Below are 22,953 nucleotides of genomic sequence, written 5' to 3'. Positions count from 1 at the left end.
GGATTTCTTGAAACACGATTCTGTAAATCCTGGATAGCCATTACAATTATACACACCCAATTGCTACAACCAATGGTACAGCTTCTGAATCTATATGCTATAAACAAATGAGCGATAAAGTCTGGTTTCCCTTTCAGAAGAAATTTGCTATTAGAAATGACCACTCACTGACCTGAAAAAGCTTGGCATATATTCCCGAATGTGAGATCGATTGACCAACTCATGCCCGTGATAATTACATAGAAAACTATACTATTTAAAATATAAAAAATTAAAATAATAGAAGAAACCAATTGATGAGACTGCAAAGCACAGCACACACATAACTGCAACTAAAATAAGGACAAGGGAAACAAAAACTATATTAGAAGCATTGTTTTGTTTGCTAAAGGCAAACCACAAAAGTGGATAATGTCTACTCTATTGCTACACTGGCATTGTAACCGTGACGCAGATATCTTGTCCGCAGTATGTACTCTTGGTGTTCTGCTAATAGTATGTGATAGGGAGAAAAATCAACAGATATTCAATGAATAAAAATTCAAATAGGCCTTTGTGGCCACACTTTCATCCTTTTGCAAGCCAACAGAGTCTATATAGTCATCATGAATGGCACTTATCAAGGGTAGCTCACTGGATCCAGATCTCCTCCTTTCTCTTACCGATGAAACAAAACCCAAACAAAGAATGCAGAGAGTAAAAGAACATACAAGATGGCCATTGAGAACTCAATGCATTTGACCTGGAAACATATGTCAGTTGCACTCAACTCATATAAAAGTAATTGACAGACACATCTATCAAGTATAAAGAAATTAGTAAGGGCTCCAATACTGCAACGAATTACCAACACCAACCTCCCCCCCCCCAACTTATATATCTCAATTCCCTAGAGAATGTTCTCGACAAATTCAAGCACTATAAGTATATGGATTGCATTGATTACAACCTCAATAGATAGGAGGGAAAAACTTTCTTGTGCTGAAAATAACATTATATAAATAAGAAAAACAGGGGCAAAGATTCTAATGTCACATGTCGGAAATAATAACCACTAAAGTTTTCAACCCCTTGTCAGATCCCTTTCTTTGAAGAATCTCAGAGTATTAACTCCTAGCTTAGTCGGGTTATGAAGTATGAAATTTAACTTCACATTGAGAGTTATATAACATAGGCCAAAAAATTATACAAAACTAGGGGGGAAGGCTGTTACTTGAGATTTAGAAAACAACTAATACCAAAAGCATTGGATGAATACGTATTAATCAAAGAATTTTGAACAAACAGATCAAAATCTAAACCTCTATAGATTGCCAACGCGTGGACCAATGCTCCCATGATCAAGTCCTTCAAATTAGTGCAAGCTTTAAGAGCACTGATTGCACATCTGATTGTAATGAATGACCACTGTTTGGAACATCCTCATGCCAATTCGAGCTTCCTCTAAATGCACATCTCACACCAAGAGATGACATCTCTCTCAGACATTTCATCAAACAACTTGTGTGCACTTTCCATGGCATCTCCTTCTGCATACGAACTCAACAAAAAGTTTTGACTGAAGGTACTAAACTGGCCACCTTGAATCATGTAACCATCTACTTTCACTTTCACTCCCTCACACTTGCCTCGACAACTTCGGGTTGAAATCCAGTAACGGAAAACCTAGCCTTGTTAAACCACCATTACCCTCCTGATCGACCAAAAAGGCTCCCATAATGCAGGATCTAGGTCGCCGTTTTTGATGTAAAAGTAAAAGTCCATGCATGTTGATATTCCAATGGAACTGTATGATTCAGACCCAGTTTTTTTATCAAACGCCCATGTCCAGACTCCAGAGGGATAAGAATAGGCTGTTAGTTGAAGTCCGCCTTTTTCAATTCATGGTCTTTCATCTTCAAGATTAGAAAATCCAATTGGAAAAGACTGAACCGCCAACTTAATTGGAAACGCATTTCCAATATGGACATGCAACAGAATGATGAGTCTCCACTACTGCAAACATGCACCAAATAGCAAAGACACCTGCCCTCAGACCTTCATTGATGAAACAGATGAATACAAAGGAGTCTCCACTACTGCAAACATGCACCAAATAGCAAAGAGTGTTATATTGACTACTTTTTTTTTTGACTTTGTCAAGGGGAACCCAAATGCTTCATAGGCCCAAGATAAACCCCTTCGGGGCATGTGAAATGCTCCAACTGTGCATTGCAGCACAATGCCTGACTACTTCGACAGCTTCGGGATTCGAACCTAGGTTGGGGAGCACACTCAACTAGGCAAGAACCACTAGGCCACTTGCGGTTACAATAATGGCGTCATATCAGAAAGTTAAAGTAATGCCATAAAACCAATAAAATAGCTTTCCCAATATGCTAACGACCAGAAATAAATTCGCCGATATGACATTTCATTCTGCCACTAGAAGGTTGCACCCAATCCATTATCCGCCCCCTCTTTAGGGCAGACAAAGCATACTGAGTATGCATCATGATACAGAGTCCACATGACCTTACCAAGAGTTGGCAAGAATTTATTGTACATAAAATACATCTAAACTTGAAATAGATTATTAAAAGGGTTAATTTCATTTTACTTCCCTAACCTTTACACATTAAATCAGTTGTGCCCCTACACTTCTAATTTCATCACATATGTCCCTATGCTCTCCAATGTAATCAATTATATCCAATTATTAGTTTTTTCGTAAATTATTTTGTAAATTGAAAATGTGGTTCTATTAGACTCCCTTGTAGGATGTTGATTTACTAATGCAGAATGCAAAATTAAATCATAAGCGATGAGAAAATCAAAATGTATTACACAATAGTTAATAAAAAGCTAAGAATTGGACAAGATTAATTGAACTGACAAGTATAGGGGCACCTGTGATAAAATTAAAAATGCATGGACACAAATGATTTAGGGTATATAAACATCAGGGAGGTAAAATAAAATTTGCTCTTATTAAAACTACATAAAACATAATATAAGCCCAACGATAGAGGCCCAAAGATTGAAGCCATGACAAATGCCAGGCCCACTACCCAAGTTGTTCATGACCGGCAGCCTTTCCCGCTCGGAATGGCGGCGCCATAACCAACAAATCATCGTGCCAATGAACCAGAACGCCATTGATATCGAGGTAGCAATCCACTGATTGTCATCATTCCAACCAGATCAAGGCAAGAACCATTGCCAGATCGAGGCAAGAGTCAAGCCTTCCAACCTCGACCATAGCCGGAGCACCATTGGAAGATCCACGAACTATCAGCAACTGTTGCCGTACCGCCTTTGATTTCGGGATGCCGCCAGAGTGCCACCTCGATTGTCCATCCCGGCCTCCCCCAGGCTTCCTTGATACTGGCGATTGCAGACTGTCCGTGGGTGATAGACTGGTATATCTCCACCAACGCTCATCCTTATCTAGACCTAAACTCCACTGTGGGCCTTCACTAGTGGACTGTGAAATCCTACCTACCCGTTTGACAACGACGTCCCGAAGACGTGCCGCCGGACGGAACATGGGAATTGAAGCGGTTTACTCTTCTTTGAAAGCGAAACTTCTTCTCCTAAAAGTGCGGAACAAAATGAGAACTTGTAGTTTTTCAGAACCTTCTTTTTTCTCTCTCTTTTTTATCAAAGCATAAAGCAAGCATAAATTAACTAAATTAATTCACTGATATTACATGTGGTAAGTTGTAAACCACTCTTGCGTGCATGTCTTTTAGTAACTAAAAAAAAAAACTCAATAATTTCATCTTTTCAAGCAAGAATGTTAGATCTGCAAATACAAAATTCATCTTAATTAGATTGAAGAAAATAGATAACTATCTTTGTATATACTAGATTCTATCAAACATAGGAGTCATTTATGGTGGATTAATGTATGAATACATCAAGTAAACTAGCTCAATACAAAGGTAGACTAATTCGAGATTAAGCCAAGCTATGTAATCAGTCTACCTCCATATTGAATCCAGATTACTTGATGTATCGGTACCCAAACATAACAATTATACATCCAATGATCGGATCGACCACCTGAGGTTCCCAACGACGATACCAACATGTAATATGGGTGATGGCCCAGTCAAACATTACCCAAAACCATACCAACAAGGAATTACAAATGCTTTTGAGTACGCCTCTTAGGTGCCCAGAAGACAACTCTTCCCAAAATGAAGAACAAGTGAACATACCCCAAGGGTCCTCGTATAAAAGACATATTCTCTCATCATTAATGGTAAGCACTTACTCAACATCTAAAGTAACTACGTCAACATCAATACTAATACTTAGGCATTGATTCAAATTTGCTCACCACTTTTATTTTGTGGTGATATCACCACCCTATTAAAACTTGTCATGTCATATAGAATTAATTGAATACTTAAAATATAATTTTTTAATAAAACATTATGATAAGCTATAATTATATTTTATAACACGTGACAGTTTTGTATTGAGTGGTGGTATCACCACCAAAATATTGGTGGTAAGCAATTTTGAATCCCTTAAGGCATTGCAGGAATAAACACCGGCCCACTCAATCTACGTCTTAATGCAGGTCTAATATATTTGACATACTATATCTGTGACTTCTCTATACCATTGTAGGAGCAGACAAAAACAAAAGGAAAAATTATCATTTTAGTCACTCAACTATAACTCAGTCGACACTTTGTGAGTTTGTTCACTATACTTTTTATAATTTCACTTTAGTCACTCAACTTAAAATCTGAATGACCAAAACATTAGTTGCTTTCTTTCATAACCTTGTTTGATCCCCTTGCTTAGTGTCACGGGCCGAACTTTGCAATGCGCAAAGCGGACCGTGCGGCACTTGCTAGCAAGCAAGTCAGCCAAGTGAGTACCTTGCAAGGAACAATGAAAGCCACACGATATTAAAATAGTGCTAGCAACAAGTAAGAACACAATTATATAAACGTTGGGCAACTGCGAAGAACAATGAATAATCGAAAGGAAAGATCGAAGGGCAATCTCACGAGACACAGATGATTGAATAATTCCTCTTTTATTGATGGTAAGACGGCAAGGGAGGCAAAAGTACATGAGCTTACCTATACTAGTTCACTAGTCCAAACTATGCCGACTAGGAACTCCTCCCCAAAGAGCATATCGGCCTTACATGAACATGACAGGAGGAAACATGAAAAAGGCCAAGGAGACTAATGCTAAAATAAAATAAATTACATAATTTATAAATTACCAAAATATCCCTAGCACACAAGCAAACCAACCAAAGGCTTGACTAATGACCTTGGACATGGTTGCTTGCAGCATTACAAGTGCGGCCCCTAACATCCTCCCCCACTTAAGCTGTCGGCGCTCTCGACGATGGCTTTGGCCTTGAAGTCTTCAATATTCTGCTGGAACTTCTTCTTCAGGTCTTCAACATTCTCCCAACTGGTTTCTTCATCTCCAAGACCCTTCCACTTGACCAGGAACTGCTGGCATGGGCGCCTTGACACTCTGGTCATCTCTCTGCTAGGATCTCCTCCACTTCTTTCGGCTTGGGTGGTCTGATGTCGACATGCTCTTGAACAGGCTGGTTGCGTGCTTGATCTTCATGGTCTGGCTGGTGCGGCTTGAGGTTGCTGACGTGGAAGACGGGGTGGACTCTCATCCAGGCTAGAATATCAACTTTGTAAGAGCATTTCCCCACTTTAGAAATGATGGGGAGCGGTCCTTCATACTTCCGGAATAGCCGCTTGTCTCTAGAGCGCAGGAACCTGAGTTGTTCTGGGAGCAGCTTGACAAGGACCATGTCTCCTGCTTTAAACTCCCTGGGCTTGCGACCTTCATCTGCCCACTTCTTCATTCTCCCCGCCACTTTCTCGAGGTAGGCTTGAGCGATCTCGGCATTGGTCTTCCACTCTTTTGTGAAGTTGAAAGCACGCGGATTCGCCCCTTTGTAGACTTCTTGCACAGTATGAGGCAAGAGAGGCTGTTGGCCAGTGACAATTTCAAAAGCACTCTTGTTGGTGGATGAACTCTTCTTCGAGTTGAAACAAAACTGTGCAACATCTAGCAATTGCGCCCAATTCTGCTGATTGGCATGAACGAAATGGCTCAAGTATTCCTCCAACATTCCGTTGAACCTTTCTGTTTGCCCATAAGTTTGTGGATGATAACTTGAAGATATGTTGAGTTCAGACCCGAGCAGCTTGAATAGCTTGGTCCAGAATGTTCCCGTGAACCTAGTGTCCCAATCACTGACAATGTTATGAGGCACACCCCAATACTTTACCACATGTTTGAAGAAGAGGTTTGCTGTGTCTTCCGCCGAACAATACTTTGGAGTTGGCACAAAGGTGGCATACTTTGAAAACCTGTCAACCACCACCAGGATGCCTGATAAGTCTCCCAGCTTCGGGAGGTTAGTAATAAAGTCAAGGGAGACACTCTCCCACTGGTGAGTCGGAATGGATAGTGATTCCAATAGCCCTGGAGTCTTTTGACGCTCAATCTTGTCTTGCTGGCATGTTAAGCAAGTCTTGGTGTATTCTGTGACATCGTCCCGCATCTAGGGCCAATAGTAACCCTGCTTGAGAAGTGAGTGGGTTCTCTGCCATCCTGGCTGACCGGCCCACAGGGTGTCATGACACTCCCTCATGAGCATTCTTCGTAGTCCGTCAGCTCGTGGAACAAACACTCGTCCTCCTTTGGCCATTAATATGTCATCCTCCATCCAGAACCGCCGGCTCTTCCCTTCTTTCACCATTTTTATGAGGGATCCTTCTCCAAACTCTCCTTGATACGTTGCTTGATGTCTGTGGCAATGATACTGCTCGACAATGCGGCCAACACCTTGAGGGTGGCAAGGTCGGCCTTGCGACTTAGAGCATCAGCAACTTGGTTTGTGTGCCCAGCCTTGTGTTCGAACTGGAAGTCGAACTCTGCAAGAAACTCCTGCCACCGAGCCTACTTTGGAGTTAACTTTGGCTGGGTCAGGAAGTGGCTGACGGCAGAATTGTCTGTTTTCACAAGGAACCTTGACCCCAACAAATAGTGTCGCCACGTCCTCAAACAGTGAATCACGGCTAGCAACTCTTTCTCTTGAGCCGTATTCCGAGAGTTTAAGACTTTCATACGCAATAGGATGCCCCCGTTGCAGCAGAACACCTCCTAAGGCGAAGTCAGAAGCATCTGTCTGAACTTCAAACGGCTGATTCAAGTCAGGTAAGGCAAGGACCGGATCTTCCATCACGGCCTTCTTCAAATCTCGAAAGGCCTTCTCACAATCACTACTCCAGTCCCATGTCACTCCCTTCTTCAAGAGCTCAGTTAAGGGGGTTGTCTTCTTTGAGTAGTTCTCAATGAAACGTCAGTAGTAATTAGCCAACCCAAGAAAAGAACGTAGATCTTTCACATTCTTGGGGTTTTGCCACTCCTTTATGGCTTCTACTTTCTCCATATCCATCCTGATTTGACCCCTTTCAATAACGTGACCTAGAAACTTAATGGTCACTTGCGCGAATGAGCACTTCTCGCGCTTGACATACAGCTGATTGTCCCGCAACCGTTGAAACACCAGCTTCAGGTGCTCTACGTGTTCTTCTAAGTTGGAGCTGTATACCACAATGTCATCCAGATAGACTACCACAAACTTATCCAAGTACTCGTGGAAGACTTGGTTCATCAAAGTGCAGAATGTGGCTGGCGCGTTGGTCAACCCGAATGGCATCACCAGGAACTCGAAGGCGCCATAACGGGTGACGCACGCGGTCTTGTGTTCATCGCCTTCTGCAATGCGAACTTGATAGTACCCCGAGCGAAGATCTAGCTTTGTGAAATACTTGGCACCACTGAGTTGATCAAACATATCTGCAATCAGAGGGATAGGGTACTTGTTGCGCACAGTGACTTTGTTAAGAGCCCGATAATCCACACACAATCTCCAACTTCCATCGTGTTTCTTTTGAAACAACACAGGCGCACCAAAGGGGGCTTTAGATGGCCTAATGAATCCTGCCTTGAGCAGGTCCTCAAGCTGCTTTCGAAGCTCCGCCAGTTCTGGGGGAGCCATTCTGTAAGGCGCCTTTGCAGGCGGTTTGGCCCCCGGAAGCAGTTCAATCTCATGGCCCACACTCCTTCTCGGAGGTAATTCCTTGGGAAGTTCGGGAGGCATCACATCTACATAGCTCTCCAATAATCCCTCGATCTCCTTCGGAATCACTTCTCCTTTAATCTCATCCCTTATCAGGGGAACTGCCACATAGGTAGGCTCATCACGCTTCACGCCTTTCTTGAACTGGAGGGCAGACAAGAGGCGGGGTTCACTTGGTTGTTCGATTCTTGCAGGAACCACACACGGCCTTTCTCCCATAATGAGCAAGTGTTGGGCACTAGGAATAGGAATGGCTTTGTTCGCCAACAAGAAATCCATTCCAAATATGACGTCAAAGTCGTCCATCTGAACAACTACGAGGTCGGTCTTCCCTTGCCAGTGACCCAATTTAAGTGATACCCCTCGAGATAGGCCCGTTGTGGGTGAGGCCTTTGAGTTTACAGCTTTCATGCGACCCACATCCTTCTCCAACTTCAACCCCAACCTCCGAGCTTCAGCTTCTGACACAAAGTTGTGAGTGGCCCCTGTGTCAACCATCACGCTCTTGGCTCATTTCCCATTAATACTACCATCTACGAACATCAAGCCTTTAGCTTGGGACTTCTTAGGTGATCGTGGTTGTTTCTCCACCGCACCCAAGAATCTCAAAGCTCCCATATGACCAGTTTCCTCCTCGGGCTCTTGCTGATCCTCTATTTCCTTCAATTGAATATGAGCCTGTAGAGCAGAGAGAGCAGTCTTATGAGGGCATTCATTCACTCTATGAGGTCCTCTGCATAAGAAGCATGCTAGAGGCTTCGGAGCATAGCCCGAGGGATTAAAAGGTCGAGGGGTGAAGACCCCTGTCGAGGCAACAGGCTTGGACGTTGTCGTGTCCCTCGCGTTCACTGTTCTCCTGTCCCCTCCTCCTGAGTTGGACAATTTGGACTCCACTCCCCCCTTCTACTCGGTCAGGGCCTTACATTTCTGTTGACATTCGCATTCGAAAACGGCTGAGTCTTCTTAGAAGAGTTCTCTTCGAATGTGTAGTCTGTCAACCTTTCAGCAGCAGCTTGTGCGGAGGCCAAATCTTGGACCCTCTGTCGCTGAAGTTCTGTCCTCGCCCATGGCTTTAAGCCTTCAAGGAAATAGAACAGCCGATCCTTCTCTGACATATCCGGGATGTCAAGCATGAGCACAGAGAACTTGTTCACAAAGTCTCGGATGTTGTTGGTGTGCTTGAGCTCCCTTAGTTGCCGTCTGGCAATGTATTCAACATTCTCGGGGAAGAATTGAGCTTTGAGCTCCTTCTTAAGGTCTTCCCAAGTGTCAATGGTGCAAACTCCCCTTTGGATGTCATTATACTTGGTCCTCCACCATAGTTTTGCATCTCCCGACAAATACATTGTTGCCATGTTCACCTTCACCTCTTCCGAGTCTGGCTTCACTGCTCGGAAGTATTGCTCCATATCAAATAAGTAATTCTCAAGCTCCTTGGCATCTCGCGCCCCTCCAAATGCTTGAGGTTCTGGTATCTTTACCTTCCTGTAGTCCATCACAGGTTGGTTTCCCATCGCACGGATGGTCAGGTTGAGCTTGGTACTCATCTCCACCAGCTCGTTCCTGAATGCATCAATGGTGGCTCGGACATCTTCTGCCATATTGTCCACCGTCACCTGGAGTGTGTCAAGGGCATCACTCATATCCCCCATTTGCTCGTTCGGAACGGGAGTTTCTTCCTCATTTCTCTCCCTTCCGCTTCCTCGAGCTTTACATTTTTCAAGGGCCACAACTCGGTCCTTTAGGCTCTTCACCTCTATCATCCGCGCCGCCAACTCATCTAGGTCGACGCGGTCCAACACCTTAGTGATATCAATCAACCTATCGGGCACCCCCGCAAGTTCTCCGAGTTGCTGGTCATACCAATCGAATCTTTGTTGGTTTGTCATCTTGCCTGTCATCGTAGTGAGCTTCTTGAGCCGAGTTGGCTCTGATACCAACTGTCACGGGCCGAACTTTGCAATGCGCAAAGCGGACCGTGTGGCACTTGCTAGCAAGCAAGTCAGCCAAGTGAGTACCTTGCAAGGAACAATGAAAGCCACACGATATTAAAATAGTGCTAGCAACAAGCAAGAACATAATTATATAAACGTTGGGCAACTGCGAAGAACAATGAATAATCGAAAGGAAAGATCGAAGGGCAATCTCACTAGACACAGATGATTGAATAATTCCTCTTTTATTGATGGTAAGACGGCAAGGGAGGCAAAAGTACATGTGCTTACCTATACTAGTTCACCAGTCCAAACTATGCCGACTAGGAACTCCTCCCCAAAGAGCATATCGGCCTTACATGAACATGACAGGAGGAAATATGAAAAAGGCCGAGGAGACTAATGCTAAAATAAAATAAATTACATAATTTATAAATTACCAAAATATCCCTAGCACACAAGCAAACCAACCAAAGGCTTGACTAATGACCTTGGACAAGGTTGCTTGCAGCATTACAAGTGCGGCCCCTAACACTTAGCATAAGCACTAAAAAAGAAAAATAAAACATATTTTTGGGTCATGAACCGACCTATTCGGGTCGGGTAATACTTGATCCGTGCGTAGATGGTAAGTAATTATAAAAGCAGTTGGAGCTTTTGTGTCGTCTTTCTCCTGCGGAAGAAGCACAAACAAAACAATCAGTGAGGGAGAGAAGAGATCAGAGAGATCCAAGATCCAGACGACGTCGTTGCAGATCCACTCCCGACGATGTCTTCTACCTTCAGCGGCGATGAGACGGCGCCCTTCTTCGGCTTCCTCGGCGCCGCTGCGGCCCTCGTTTTCTCCTGTAAAAACCTCGATCTCGCTTTTCTCACAAGTTTTTGCTTTTTGATCTTCTTTGGAGTTCATTGATCGATTATCTGTTTCATTATGCTGCGAATTGTGTTTGATTTCCTTGGAGTTCATCGCTTGATTATCGAGTTTAATTCCTCCAAGAATTGGAATGAAGCTTGATTCTGTTCAACTTGATTGTTCCTGATGATTAACTTGGAACCAGAAAAGATACAAGTAACTTGATATGATTAAAATTCTGAGGTCTAGAGTTGTTACTCTGGATTTTACTAAGATTCTAAATCTGGTCTACAATTGATATGTGCATTTTTTTTGTTTTAGTGAAACTTGTGTGAATCTCGATGCAGTTTTTTTTCTTTGTACTTGACATGAGAGCTCCATTGGTTTGTTTTAGGTATGGGAGCTGCCTATGGCACAGCAAAGAGTGGGGTAGGTGTTGCATCTATGGGAGTCATGAGGCCTGAGCTGGTCATGAAATCCATTGTTCCTGTTGTTATGGCTGGAGTTTTGGGTATTTATGGGCTTATTATTGCTGTTATCATCAGTACCGGGATTAATCCCAAGGCAAAGTCATATTACCTCTTTGATGGTTATGCACATCTCTCCTCTGGTCTTGCTTGCGGTCTTGCGGGGCTCTCCGCTGGAATGGCAATTGGTATTGTTGGTGATGCTGGTGTGAGGTATTATCTCTAACCTTTGCTGTGCATAAACTGTAGGTTTTTTAATGGCATCATGAGAGAAAATTCTGATCTAAATCTGACATTTCTTTCTTTTCTAGAGTAGAGTAGTATTGTACTTGGTCTTTTAATCAGATGACCCACACAATCCATCAGAGGATAATTATGGCTGCATTTTTGTCCTTCATCATATATTTACAGTAATAAAAAAGTAGGGCTACTTGTGGGAATCACAATTCTAGTTTAACTGTCATCTTTTACCCTTCTCCATCTGTGTTTACGGAATTTGTAGGCTTCCTTCCAAATGAGGACAGATGAATCATAAGTAACCCTAATGCAAATTGGGATAGCCAAGGATAGAGAATCTGTGAATGTTGATTGCAATATGAAAAAAGTCCACAGCAAGAAAATATAGAAGTCATTGTCTGATAAAGGTGAAGACTAGAATCAGAGATAAGGGCGTAGGTATGACAAAGTAGCAATTGTAAACTATGCGGGGGATAGATATAATTTATTTTTCTGCAATATGAAAAGTCTTAAGGAATTTGTGTTACCATAAAATGGTAATAGTTGCAATCCTTGTTGCCTGAATGCGACCCTAATTTATCAAATGTATGTTTCACATGTAAGATTATGATATCATTTTCCAGAAGGAACTATCAAGAGTGGTTATTTATAGAGCAGGAGGATTAAAATTATAAGTTGGTCAACAACTAGGATTGTTTCACAATAATTTTGGGAGGATTAAGGATTAATGGAAAAGAAAAATCAAAATTTGGTGGGAAAATTATCATTTTCATGGTCCTGTGATGCTAATTTTTGTTAATTTGGGACTTGGGAGAGAATGGGTAGTAAGGTAATGACTTTGAATAACTTCTGCATTTTACTTGAGGTATGTTTTCCATTTGATGCATCATGCATGTACTTGATTTGGATTGATTGTATTGAATAGGAGTGTACTAGTTTTTACATAGTTTACACCATGTTGTGCACCGTTGAAGTAACTGAGCTTGTTTTGCAGAGCTAATGCACAGCAGCCAAAACTCTTTGTCGGGATGATCCTCATTCTCATTTTTGCTGAAGCATTGGCACTGTATGGCCTCATTGTTGGAATCATCTTGTCCTCCCGAGCTGGCCAATCCAGAGCAGACTAAGAAGTGGCTGTGCAGTCTAATATTCTTTAATTGCAATATGCACTTAGCTGGGGAATTTTTTGGCTGCTCTCAGGTTGCTGATTGGTTATGCTTGCAGATTCCTAAAGATTATGTTTGTGTACGTACCTGCCTCGTCTTGTAGGATTGAATTTTTTTAACAGAATAAGCTCTAAAAGCTGTCTATGTTTTTTTTTTTTTTAAATTATGATTGATTCTGCAGCCAGAATTACATCTCTGGAACTAGTGCATGTATTGATCCTTATCCGCCAAACTTGAGTACATACTTTCATTGTGAAATACCGCATCTCTGTATCTCTGATCCTTAAGATACGCCACTACTATTCGTAGGCTTTAAATGGGAAACACTGCCATGAATTGCACGTTATGTTTAGCATCCTGGAATAACTAGATGAACTCAATTTTAAAATATAGTATGGATCTGCACCATGCATCTGAAAACCTTCACAGCCTGTCAATTTCATCCATCGCACCATATGTACTTGGGAGTTTAACAAGTTACCTATTCTCCTGAACCAAGCTAATACAAGACTTTAGCTTCTGCAAATGTAAGACAAAACTTTGCTACTGCAGATCAATCATTCTCGTAGAACATCCTCACTTTTTCTTGAAAATCAAGGAAACACTAGGAATTAGAGAACAAAGACGAGAGTAGATGTGAACTTATAACAAAGACGAGACCTCATTACGGTAATAAAGAATTGGAGAACATAATAGGAGTTGCCACAACTAAACTTTGGAGTCTCGTAGTCAGGAATCAATTTCAAGCCTATTCATGACCTTGAGTCCTTGAGCTAAAGTGGTTCCATCAACGTAGATGCAAATCACTTGCATATTCAGCAAATACTACAACAAAACAAAATTGCCCATTCCTCCTCCTAAGAGGCACCTTAGATTATAAAAGTAGCCACATCCGATTAGAAATTAAACCAAGCCTATTATGAATCACTTGGTTCTTTTGAATTGTATGGATTCCTCTAATTTGCTAGCGTTTTACATTCTAAGCTTTGGTGTATTAGATTAGTATTTGCTTTATTCTATTTTTCTAGTTCTGACTCCCAGGTTTTGAGTGAGTTAGTAATCCTCAAGGTATGAATGATACATGCGCTTGCATTTAGTGAAAATCACGTTCAAGTTAAATTTGTTCTTAAAAGGGCAGTGGCTAGTCGCTTCATTCAATTTGAAAACCGCCAAAAGAATCAGATAGGGTATTAAGCAGGCTAGTAAGTGCCTACTAGGGCTGGGCACGGGCCGGGACGGCCGGTTACTGATTGATACCGAACCCGATACCGAAAATATTATTCGGGACTGGCCGGGACGGGACTTCGTTTTTTCAGAGTTGGTACCGCCGACCCGATCCCAATTAGGGATACCCGATTTTTTTTTTTTCCCTATACTTGAATGCACTTGAGCACTGGAAGTGAAAGTAGATCAGATTCAAGACAGCTGAAAAGAAGATGAGCTGCCAAATCAATGCTGCATTCTGCATTGAATATGTTGGAGACATGGGTAGCTGTCAAAAGTTTGCCAAATCAATGCTGCATTCTTGCGTTGATTTGGGGAAACTGGAAATAAGATGAGCTGCCAAATCAATGCTGCATTCTTACGTTGATTATTACTTGCCAAATCAAGCAAAATTGAGCTCCAACAATCAATTGAATTAGCAATAAATTCAAAACTAGTGAAATTGATTACAAATTTGAGATATCAAGCATCCACAACAAAAACAAAAGCAAAATCAGAAAGAGCTACAAGCACGACAAAGAAATCGCACCTCTTGCTGAATTTGGGTATTGCAGAATTTGAGTAGGATTCATGAGATTTTGCAAAATTTCGATATTGCATGTAGTTAATGAAGAAGCCCAACATGTTATCTTCCCAATTCGAAAATCTTTTCCATCAAAATTCATGGTTAGGATATAAACTGCACCCAATTTCGTCTCAAGTTCCCAAATTGATTATAAATTTGAGATATCAAGCATCCAAATTACAGTTAAAATCAAGCAATCAAAACAAAAACAAAAGCAAAATCAGCATAATCAATAAAACCCTAATTAACCACAAAAAGTTAGAGAGCAGAAAAATGAGTTACGCTTCCCCGTCTAGGGCTTCTGGAGGTCTTCAAACCTTCCTATGTCAGAAAGAGCTACAAGGACAACAAAGAATCTGAGAGAGCTTCTGTGAGGTCCTCGAACCTTCCCATGTCAGAAAGAGCTACAAGGACGATGAAGAACAGAAGAGAGACTGGAGAGTAGAGAGCGGAAAAGAGAGACTCAGAACAGAGTTCACTGAATTGGGATCGAGTTAGCCATTTTAGGTTTAAAAGGTGTAGTGATCAAGTGTGGACAAGTGGTACCAGTAATATAAAAGGTTAAAGATTAATTTATTTAATTTAAACAGGACGGGATGGGACCAACCGGTATTGATTAGGTTGGTACCGGCACCGGGCCTGTTTTCTCGGAACGGGACGGGCCCAAATAATAAATTTCAGATTTTGATACAGGCCCGTACCGGCAGATTTCAGGACGGGATCGGGACTTCGGTTTTGGGTGCCCAGCCCTAGTGCCTAGGCAGGCAGCCAAGTCAAATTTGCTATAAAAATCCCCTTAGATGGCCTCATAGGCGCTACGTGGTGAATAATCGCGTCAATCAATCTGAAAACTGCAAAAAGAATCGGACAATGTATTAAGTGGGCTGGTGAGTGCCTAGGCGGGCAGCCGAGAATTTTCACCATGTTTTCAATCAATTGCAGTACTTTATATGTCCTTTCCATTTTGCATGCTTAAATATAGTAATTTGTTTTAAGTAAACACCTATATTTTGTATAATGAAATTAAAATAAAATAAAAATCTGCTTAAACCTGCCTAAGCACATAGGCGCTAGACCTCTCCCCACCACCTGTTAGCCTAGCGTTTTTAGATTATTATGCTAAGAGCAACTCTAACAGTTTCTCTATAATTTTTGTTTTATAGGGAAGAAAAAGTCAAAGTTTTCCATAATTTTTCTTCTTTAACTCCAACTTATTCCCTATTTTACAGCAATCTAAGTTCTTCCTTAAAATTTTAAAAATTGTTGTAAATTTAGAGAATTTTCTTTTCTCTTCCCTCACTATCCCTAAAATAGGGGTGGTTTATAGGAAATATGTTGGAGCAAAAAATTACTCTTTTTTTCTTCCCTAAAATAGAGAAAAATCTAAATATGAAGTTGTTGGAGTTACTCTAAGACAGTTGGTAATTAGCTTTTAACGTTTCTAGTCTAGAAGCTCCGTGCAAACTTTTGATAATCCCTGTAAGTTTGTGAATCTCTATAAATAAGTTGTTTGTTTTGTTGTTGGTGGATAAGAGCAATTCCAACAGCTTCCCTATAATTTCTGTATTGTAGGGAAGCAAAAGTCAAAGTGTTAGCCTATTTTGTCTTCTCCAACTCCAACAGATTCTCTATTTTACAGCATTCTTTAAAATCTTCATATTTTTCCTTAAAATTTTAGAGATTGCTGTGAATTTAGGGAATTTTGTTTTCCCTTTCCTCACTATCCCCAAAATGAGAATAGTTATAGGGAATCTGTTGGAGCAAAAGAGACTCATTTTTCCTAAAATAAAGAAAAAACAAAATATGGGGAAAGTGTTGGAGTTGCTCTAAGTCTAAGTTCTCTCCCTCAAACTCTCCACTTTCTCTCTTGGTTGGTTCGAATCTTGTTTGAGTTATTTATTTTGTTTTTTTTTTTTTTTTCTAGTGCCAATCTACTGCAGTAACTTTTGCTATGATATTCTTGAGATTTTAATCCCATATTAGAGCTCAAAAGAGTGAAGGGTTGTTGTTGGTTCAAGGATGGCACCCAAGGTCGAGTTCTCGCAGTGGCCAATGTCTAGTCAGTAAATTTGATGGGAAAAGCAATTTTCAACATCAGAGAGCTCCAATATACTCTTATCAAAGTGATGTAATACAAAGAGGTTGTAATCAACCGATTCAAAGATTTTGGATACCAAGCAAATCTCACCCAAAACCAAAGAAATGAGCTAATTAAAAATCGACAGAAGGATAAAAGAGCCTTGATGTACATATATGGAGCTATTGGGGGAAACCTCATTTGAACTAGACATAAGCATTTTCACTCAAGCTGCTATTGTGAGGAGTTTTTGCGTTCACAATATTGTATTGCTCGTGTTTCAATTTATCTCTGATCAATCTTAACTTGACATAGTCATATGATTTGAATTATACATGTTTGTGAACTAAGTAGTCTTATTGTATAAGGTTAAATGAAATCTTGTTTTGCATATATTTGGTCACTGTGGGAGTTTTATGGCAGTGATTCTTCACATTTGACATAGTTATTTGTGTTGATTGATTCATGTTTGTGAGTTTAGAACATCCAACAATTGCTTCAGAAGTTTATGAGAAGATTGGACATGCTTCCACCACAAAGGGGACCTAGAATTGTCTCATTAACTACTATGTGGGGTACAACAAGATGAAAAAGGTTCGATTGTAGACTTACGGCAACAATTTGGGCTTTTTCAGATAGAGAAAACGTAGAGCATCTCTGACTACTTCTAATGCATCCTGTCTATTATCATGTGAAAGCCAGTAGGGAGGTTATAACAAAGTCACAGCAATAGAGGAGTCACAAGATGTCAATACTGTGAAGGTAGATGAAATTACGGGTTCTTGCTAAGTCTATGAGCAGAGAGCTAGCCAGAGACTAAATGAATAGTCAGAGATTGCAATCGAAGAAGCGTTGGAGACTCAATTGAGCTTGAAGAAGGAGAGAAACTTTGCGTACTACAATGAATACTACAGTGAGGGAGGCAACTGCCGTAAGACAAATCAAAGAAACTAGAACTCAAGCTACAAGAGATGATCAAATCACCATTTTCGAGCAAATAGAGAAATCCAAAGTTTAGTGTTTCAACTGCCAAGAGTATGGCCATTAAACAATGAAGTGAATCCAAAGAAACAGATCAAAAAATGATGAGTTACATGCCAAGATTGTAGAGAACGACAATGAAGAAAACTTGTTGTTGACTATCAATGTTGTAAATGGTCAAGAAAAAAATCAAACGATTTTTTGGAGACATGTCACTACAAGAGAAAATGTCATCGGCGACAACCCAAAGTAGTCGTAAAAAATCTAAATTTCTCGCTGAATTAAAAATGCGACAACTTTGGGTTGTCGCAACCAGTTGTTGTCTTATGTGTTTTACTGATTGTCAAAAGCAACGAAATTACACGGTTGTCAATTTTTCAATATGCGACGCATTTGGTTCTTCGCATATAACAAATTGTGAGACACACAAGTGTGTTACTAAAAACTATATGCATGACTTTATATTTATTGCTATTTTTCATATATAAGACTTCATTTATGTCGCATCGTCGCATATTCCATATGCAGGGCTTACATGTTTGTTGCATTTTCAATAAGCGACGCAATTTGTTCCTTGCGTATCACATATTTTGAGACAAGTGAGTGCGTTACAGAATGCTATAAGCGAGACTTTATGTTTGTTACAATTTCTAATTTATGAGACCTCGTTTATGTTGCATATTTCGTCTGCGAGGCTTATATATTTGATCAAAAATTTATATGCGGGACTTTTTTTTATTGCAAAAAGTAACTGCAAGGTTTCATTTTTGTTGCATATATTAATATGTGACACATATGCATTTATTGTAGAAACTTATAAGCCAGGCTTCTTGTTTATCTCATATAATTTCATCGAGGAACTAATTGCGTCGCATATTGAAAAAATAACAACCCTGTAATTTCGTTGCTTTTGACAATCAGTAAAACACATAAGGCGACAACCCAAAGTCGTCGCATTTTCAATTCAGCGAGAAATTTAAACTTTTTACGACAACTTCGGATTGTTGCCAATATCTAAAGATACGTCAAATCAGCATAGTTGTCAAAAATATAAAATGCAAAATTAAATATTTGTTGAAAAAAATAATAGGCGAGATCACATATAATGTTGCATATATTGATTTGCAACATATGCAAAAGAAACATTGTTTGTTGCAAATGACTTTAAATGAGGCTGGATTGTTTGTCTCATTTGATAATTATTTATTTAAAAATTTCAAAATAATTTGAATATTAAAAAAAATTAATTTATTAATAATAATCAAAGACTTATTAAATCATAAATCAAATAGAGTTTACAAATTCTACCCAAAAATAATAGGGGAAATAATCATTTACCCAATTTCAGCTTTAAAATTGCTCACTTGCTCTACTAAGAGTTTTTTAACCCCATTTACCCAAAACACTCTAAGAGATTATTTCCCTATTACCCAATTAATTCTTTTTTTATTCTTTTTATTTATTTTTAGGATTTTTTTGCCCTCTCCTTCTTTCTCACTTAGAGAGAGAAGTCGTCGAATACCTTGCCGGACTCCCGTGACCAGTGGCCGGCCGCACTCCGGTGACGGGAATCCGGAGGCCGGTTACCTGAATCCGGCGACCGGTGACCGAAATCATATTATTGCCCCCCAATAACAAGTTTATTGGGGATCAATAATTAGTGAAAAATGAAGATGTTTTGAATTTTGAAAGCTTTCGGAGGTTTATCCGAATAAATAATTTTATTATTGCCCCCCAATAATCTTATTATTGCCTTCCAATAATCTTATTATTGCCCTCCAATAATCATATTATTTTGCCCTCAAGTGAATTGCATAAACTCCCAAAACCAAAATGAATACACTACAGACACAATTAATCAACTTATATGTTCAATTGTACATGTTCACTTTTTTTTCTTTTTTTTCCCTTCCCTATTCCGGAAGCTCACAGTATACGAAAAGAAAAAAAAAGTGCTTTGGGCACCCAGAAATTGCTCTGGGCACCCACCGAAGTGTGAGGCCGGCAATTCGGGTCTCTTCTAATCGAGGCTTTGGGTTCTCTGAGGCGAAGGCTTGGAAGTTGACGAGGACTTTTGAGGTGGAAATGGGGTTGGGCTTCGATTGGGGAGGATTCGAGGAGCGGCCGACTCCTCCTCCTTCGCTGCCGTCCCAGAATTTGCTCTGGGCACCAGATCGGATCTACCGGGGATGAAACTGCTATGGGAACTTTGTCGACAGCCGTCAGGTGGGTGGATAAAGATGGTCGACAATGGCAGAGCGGCGATCGGAGAGGTCGATGGTGGGGATTGGTTGGGCGTCGGGTCGGGTAGACGGTGAGGGGGATGGAGGGGGGGCACAGAGAGAGAGAGAGAGAGAGAGAGAGAGAGAGATGTGTAATTTATTAATTAAAATGAGGATAATAATGTCAATAGATGTTAGATTGGGTAAGTGAGATTAAAAAACTCTTAGTGGAGTAAGTGGGCAATTTTGAAGCTGAAATTGGGTAAGTGGTCACGGCCCCATAATTTATTAATTAAAATGAGGGTAATAATGTCAATAGATGTTAGATTGGGTAAAGTGAGATTAAAAAAACTCTTAGTGGAGTAAGTGGGCAATTTTGAAGTTGAAATTTGGTAAGTGGTCACGGCCCCAAAATAATAATAGCTAATAAAAAAAAATTGTTTGCCAAGATTAGTTAAATCCTAAACCAAAAATTACTGAAAATGGCTTTATGAATCACAAGTCTTCCTCCAAATCCTTTGTTTCTGAATTATCTCCATTGTTTTGGACACCGTCTTCATCTCTTCCAAAGACATCATCTTCTTCACTGTTGGGTACTACAATGTTCATGTCAATGTTTTCTGTATCAGCAAAGCAGCCTTAACTTAATCGACATATATATATTGGGAATTTAGATTAAAAACTTTAACTTAATCGACATATATTGGGGTCTTTTGCCACTATTTCTGAGCTGTGTATTTGTGAAATGAATTCCCTACATGTGCTGGAAGGATGATTATTAATTTTGGGGATTATATAGTATCTTAGAACTTGCTTCTGATTATTGTTAATTTGATTATTATTAAGTTCCGTTTTCGATCCTGAACTCTAGTGATAGAGAGACATGCTCTGAGGGTGCCTAGTCCTTCATTATATTTAACTGACCAATGGACTTTTTAAAAGAATATATATATATATATATATATATATATATAGTCATGCGTTGACGAAATAGTAAGATATCAAAACAAAAGGATGAGATATTGTGATTACTTCAGCATAGTACATAGCAAGAACCAAAACATCAAAGAATGTGATTCCTACAGCAAAAGAATCAATGTGATATTGTGATTACCAAATCAGAAAATAAGATAGAAAATGTACCGTTTTGGTGGATGTGTTTGATCCTAAACACCTTAAATCTGCAATTCCACATAAAAGAAAGACATAAATACCAACCAAGTCATTAAAGGAGAAGGACACTCATAACAAGGAAAATGAAACTTGAAAAACATGGATGCTTTACCCTGGTATGCAACGGAAAATGAGAACCACCAAAATTTGGAACAAAAAATTCATAAAAGACCAAATCCTTAAGCAATTGGAACAGAGAGTATAGGCTTTATATCTCCCGCACTTTTTTACAAACCATATCCAAATAGGCATATAGTTTAAGACTTTAAGGAACTCTTAGACTTCTACGAGACCCTAGAATCAGTATATTTATTCTGTTACCAAAGTGTTCATCTTGTTATTGAACAAAACTTTCTTTCAGAATGTTAATACAACATCAAGATTACCAATACGATATCCAACTCTATGAAAATTATACATTAAAGTACCACAAGCTATTTGCCCAGAAATCAATCCATAAGTAATCAACTTTCTTTCTTTATCAAAAAAGCATTAAGACATGATCCAAACTCTATGAAAATCACAGTGGCATTTATACTCCAGTTTATCTTCCTTTCCAGAAAAGTCAATTGCATAGAATAGTTACAAGTTCACACTATGAGACTTGGCGTATAAATGATACATGTGAGCCCTTGTTCATGTTAATAGGCATGAGGCATAATAAGTTTTTAGCCCGAATTCAATTATACAGAGACTAGAGTTTAGAGAAAAGAAAAGAAGATTTGCTTGTGATAATCCAGATCAGACAAACAAATGACCATGCATGTGGGTGGAGAGCGAGTGAATCAAAATGGCACTAATTTAATACATAAACATATGTTACTATCAAAAAGATTTGCTAAGTGACAAAATGATTTAGAGAAGAGGAATCGGAAGAAGCAAAATCTCTACAGATAATCCAGTAGACATTCAAGCAATTGTAGCAGAAAAATTCAACCAATAACCCAGAATCATACCAGAAAAATTGAACGAAGAACACCTATAATCTGCAATTCAACAAAAGAAAAAAACTAAAAGTCAAATCAAGAAAACACCTTGAAAGATAAAAAAAAAAAAAAAAAAAGATATATACTTAGGCACTTTGCAACAGACCCTTCGAAATGAAGATTGAATAGAGAGAGTAGAAGTTGATGTTGTGATGAACAGAGCTGATTGCCTTTTATATTTCCGTCCATCTCTTTTGGGTTAGGAAGAGTCATAATCAGGACTCCTCTCTTGTCTCTCGAAATCCTGCATTCTCTCTCAAAATCCCACCTAATTTTCCCGCTTGTTTGGTAGAAGAACAGGAAGGATGGTGTATGAAGAATTCTGTGAGCGGAGCGAAGAACGGGAAGAGATGGAAGCCTTGTATGTTATCAAGTTGGCTTTGACCGATAACAATGAAACGTAATCAGTTTAAGAAAAGAAATAAATAAATAGAATCATAACCGTAATTATCGCATAGATAACCATAATTATAGAATAAAAACTATAATTAATTTTTATATATGTATATGAGGTCCGCCTCCGAGAGCTCGGAGAAAGAAGGGGATATACTTAACAATATATATTAAGAAGGGATATATACTTAACAATATATATTAAATAGATATTAAATAGAGACAAATTTAAGGACAAAAAAGAAAAACAACAAAATTATTGGAAAAAATACCAAACATTATCTGTTATAATCAAAAATATACCAAACAATATCATCTACTAAATGGAAAGCCGCATTCTAAAAAAAAAAAAATTGTGGAAAGCCTCGAAAAATTTCAAATAATTCGGCTCATAAATCTAGTCACTATTTGCGTCACTATGATCACCCAGTAATTCTTCTTCACCAAGAGCTCTATTATACTCCAACATCAGATCATCATCTGTAGAATCATCATAAATAAAATCACCGTCATCTGCTGCATTATTTTCTTTATTTGT

The 22,953-nt window shown here is 39.5% G+C and overlaps 2 protein-coding genes across 5 annotated transcripts; one reads left to right on the top strand and one right to left on the bottom strand.

Annotated features, from left to right (window-relative positions):
• Positions 1 to 10,727: 10,727 nt before the first annotated feature.
• Positions 10,728 to 13,052, top strand: LOC112173695 (V-type proton ATPase 16 kDa proteolipid subunit). The gene is made up of 3 exons (XM_024311374.2): positions 10,728 to 10,919; positions 11,319 to 11,604; positions 12,623 to 13,052. The coding sequence occupies exons 1-3, from the start codon at positions 10,841 to 10,843 to the stop codon at positions 12,753 to 12,755; spliced, it is 498 nt and encodes a 165-aa protein (XP_024167142.1). The 5' UTR covers positions 10,728 to 10,840; the 3' UTR covers positions 12,756 to 13,052.
• A 7,153-nt stretch (positions 13,053 to 20,205) lies between these two features.
• LOC121049676 lies at positions 20,206 to 22,401 on the bottom strand. Of its 4 annotated transcripts, none has more exons than XR_005801032.1 (4): positions 22,109 to 22,401; positions 21,993 to 22,022; positions 21,007 to 21,044; positions 20,206 to 20,483 (listed from the first exon to the last, which is right to left on the bottom strand). XR_005801032.1 is itself a non-coding variant. In XM_040507587.1 (4 exons), the coding sequence occupies exons 1-4, from the start codon at positions 22,233 to 22,235 to the stop codon at positions 20,352 to 20,354; spliced, it is 303 nt and encodes a 100-aa protein (XP_040363521.1). In that variant the 5' UTR covers positions 22,236 to 22,401; the 3' UTR covers positions 20,206 to 20,351. The 4 variants fall into 4 exon arrangements, 1 of the variants encoding a protein (XP_040363521.1); XR_005801030.1 differs by having other exon boundaries at positions 22,129 to 22,401; XR_005801031.1 differs by having other exon boundaries at positions 20,206 to 20,459; positions 22,129 to 22,401.
• Between the last annotated feature and the right edge of the window lie 552 nt (positions 22,402 to 22,953).

This window comes from Rosa chinensis, chromosome 6, assembly GCF_002994745.2.
Source record: "Rosa chinensis cultivar Old Blush chromosome 6, RchiOBHm-V2, whole genome shotgun sequence".
Classification (NCBI taxonomy): Eukaryota; Viridiplantae; Streptophyta; class Magnoliopsida; order Rosales; family Rosaceae; genus Rosa; species Rosa chinensis.
Note: the sequence above shows the minus strand (reverse complement) of the source record. Positions and strands in the feature narration are given on the sequence as shown.

Coding starts and splice junctions, on each gene's coding strand:
- LOC112173695 (XM_024311374.2), top strand. CDS start 10,841: ATGTCTTCTACCTTCAGCGGCGATGAGACGGCGCCCTTCTTCGGCTTC. Junction 10,920..11,318: donor TGCGGCCCTCGTTTTCTCCT/GTAAAAACCTCG, acceptor GGTTTGTTTTAG/GTATGGGAGCTGCCTATGGC. Junction 11,605..12,622: donor GTTGGTGATGCTGGTGTGAG/GTATTATCTCTA, acceptor CTTGTTTTGCAG/AGCTAATGCACAGCAGCCAA.
- LOC121049676 (XM_040507587.1), bottom strand. CDS start 22,235: ATGACTCTTCCTAACCCAAAAGAGATGGACGGAAATATAAAAGGCAAT. Junction 21,045..21,992: donor TTCTTCGTTCAATTTTTCTG/GTATGATTCTGG, acceptor GTGGAATTGCAG/ATTTAAGGTGTTTAGGATCA. Junction 20,460..21,006: donor CAAACACATCCACCAAAACG/GTACATTTTCTA, acceptor TGAACATTGTAG/TACCCAACAGTGAAGAAGAT.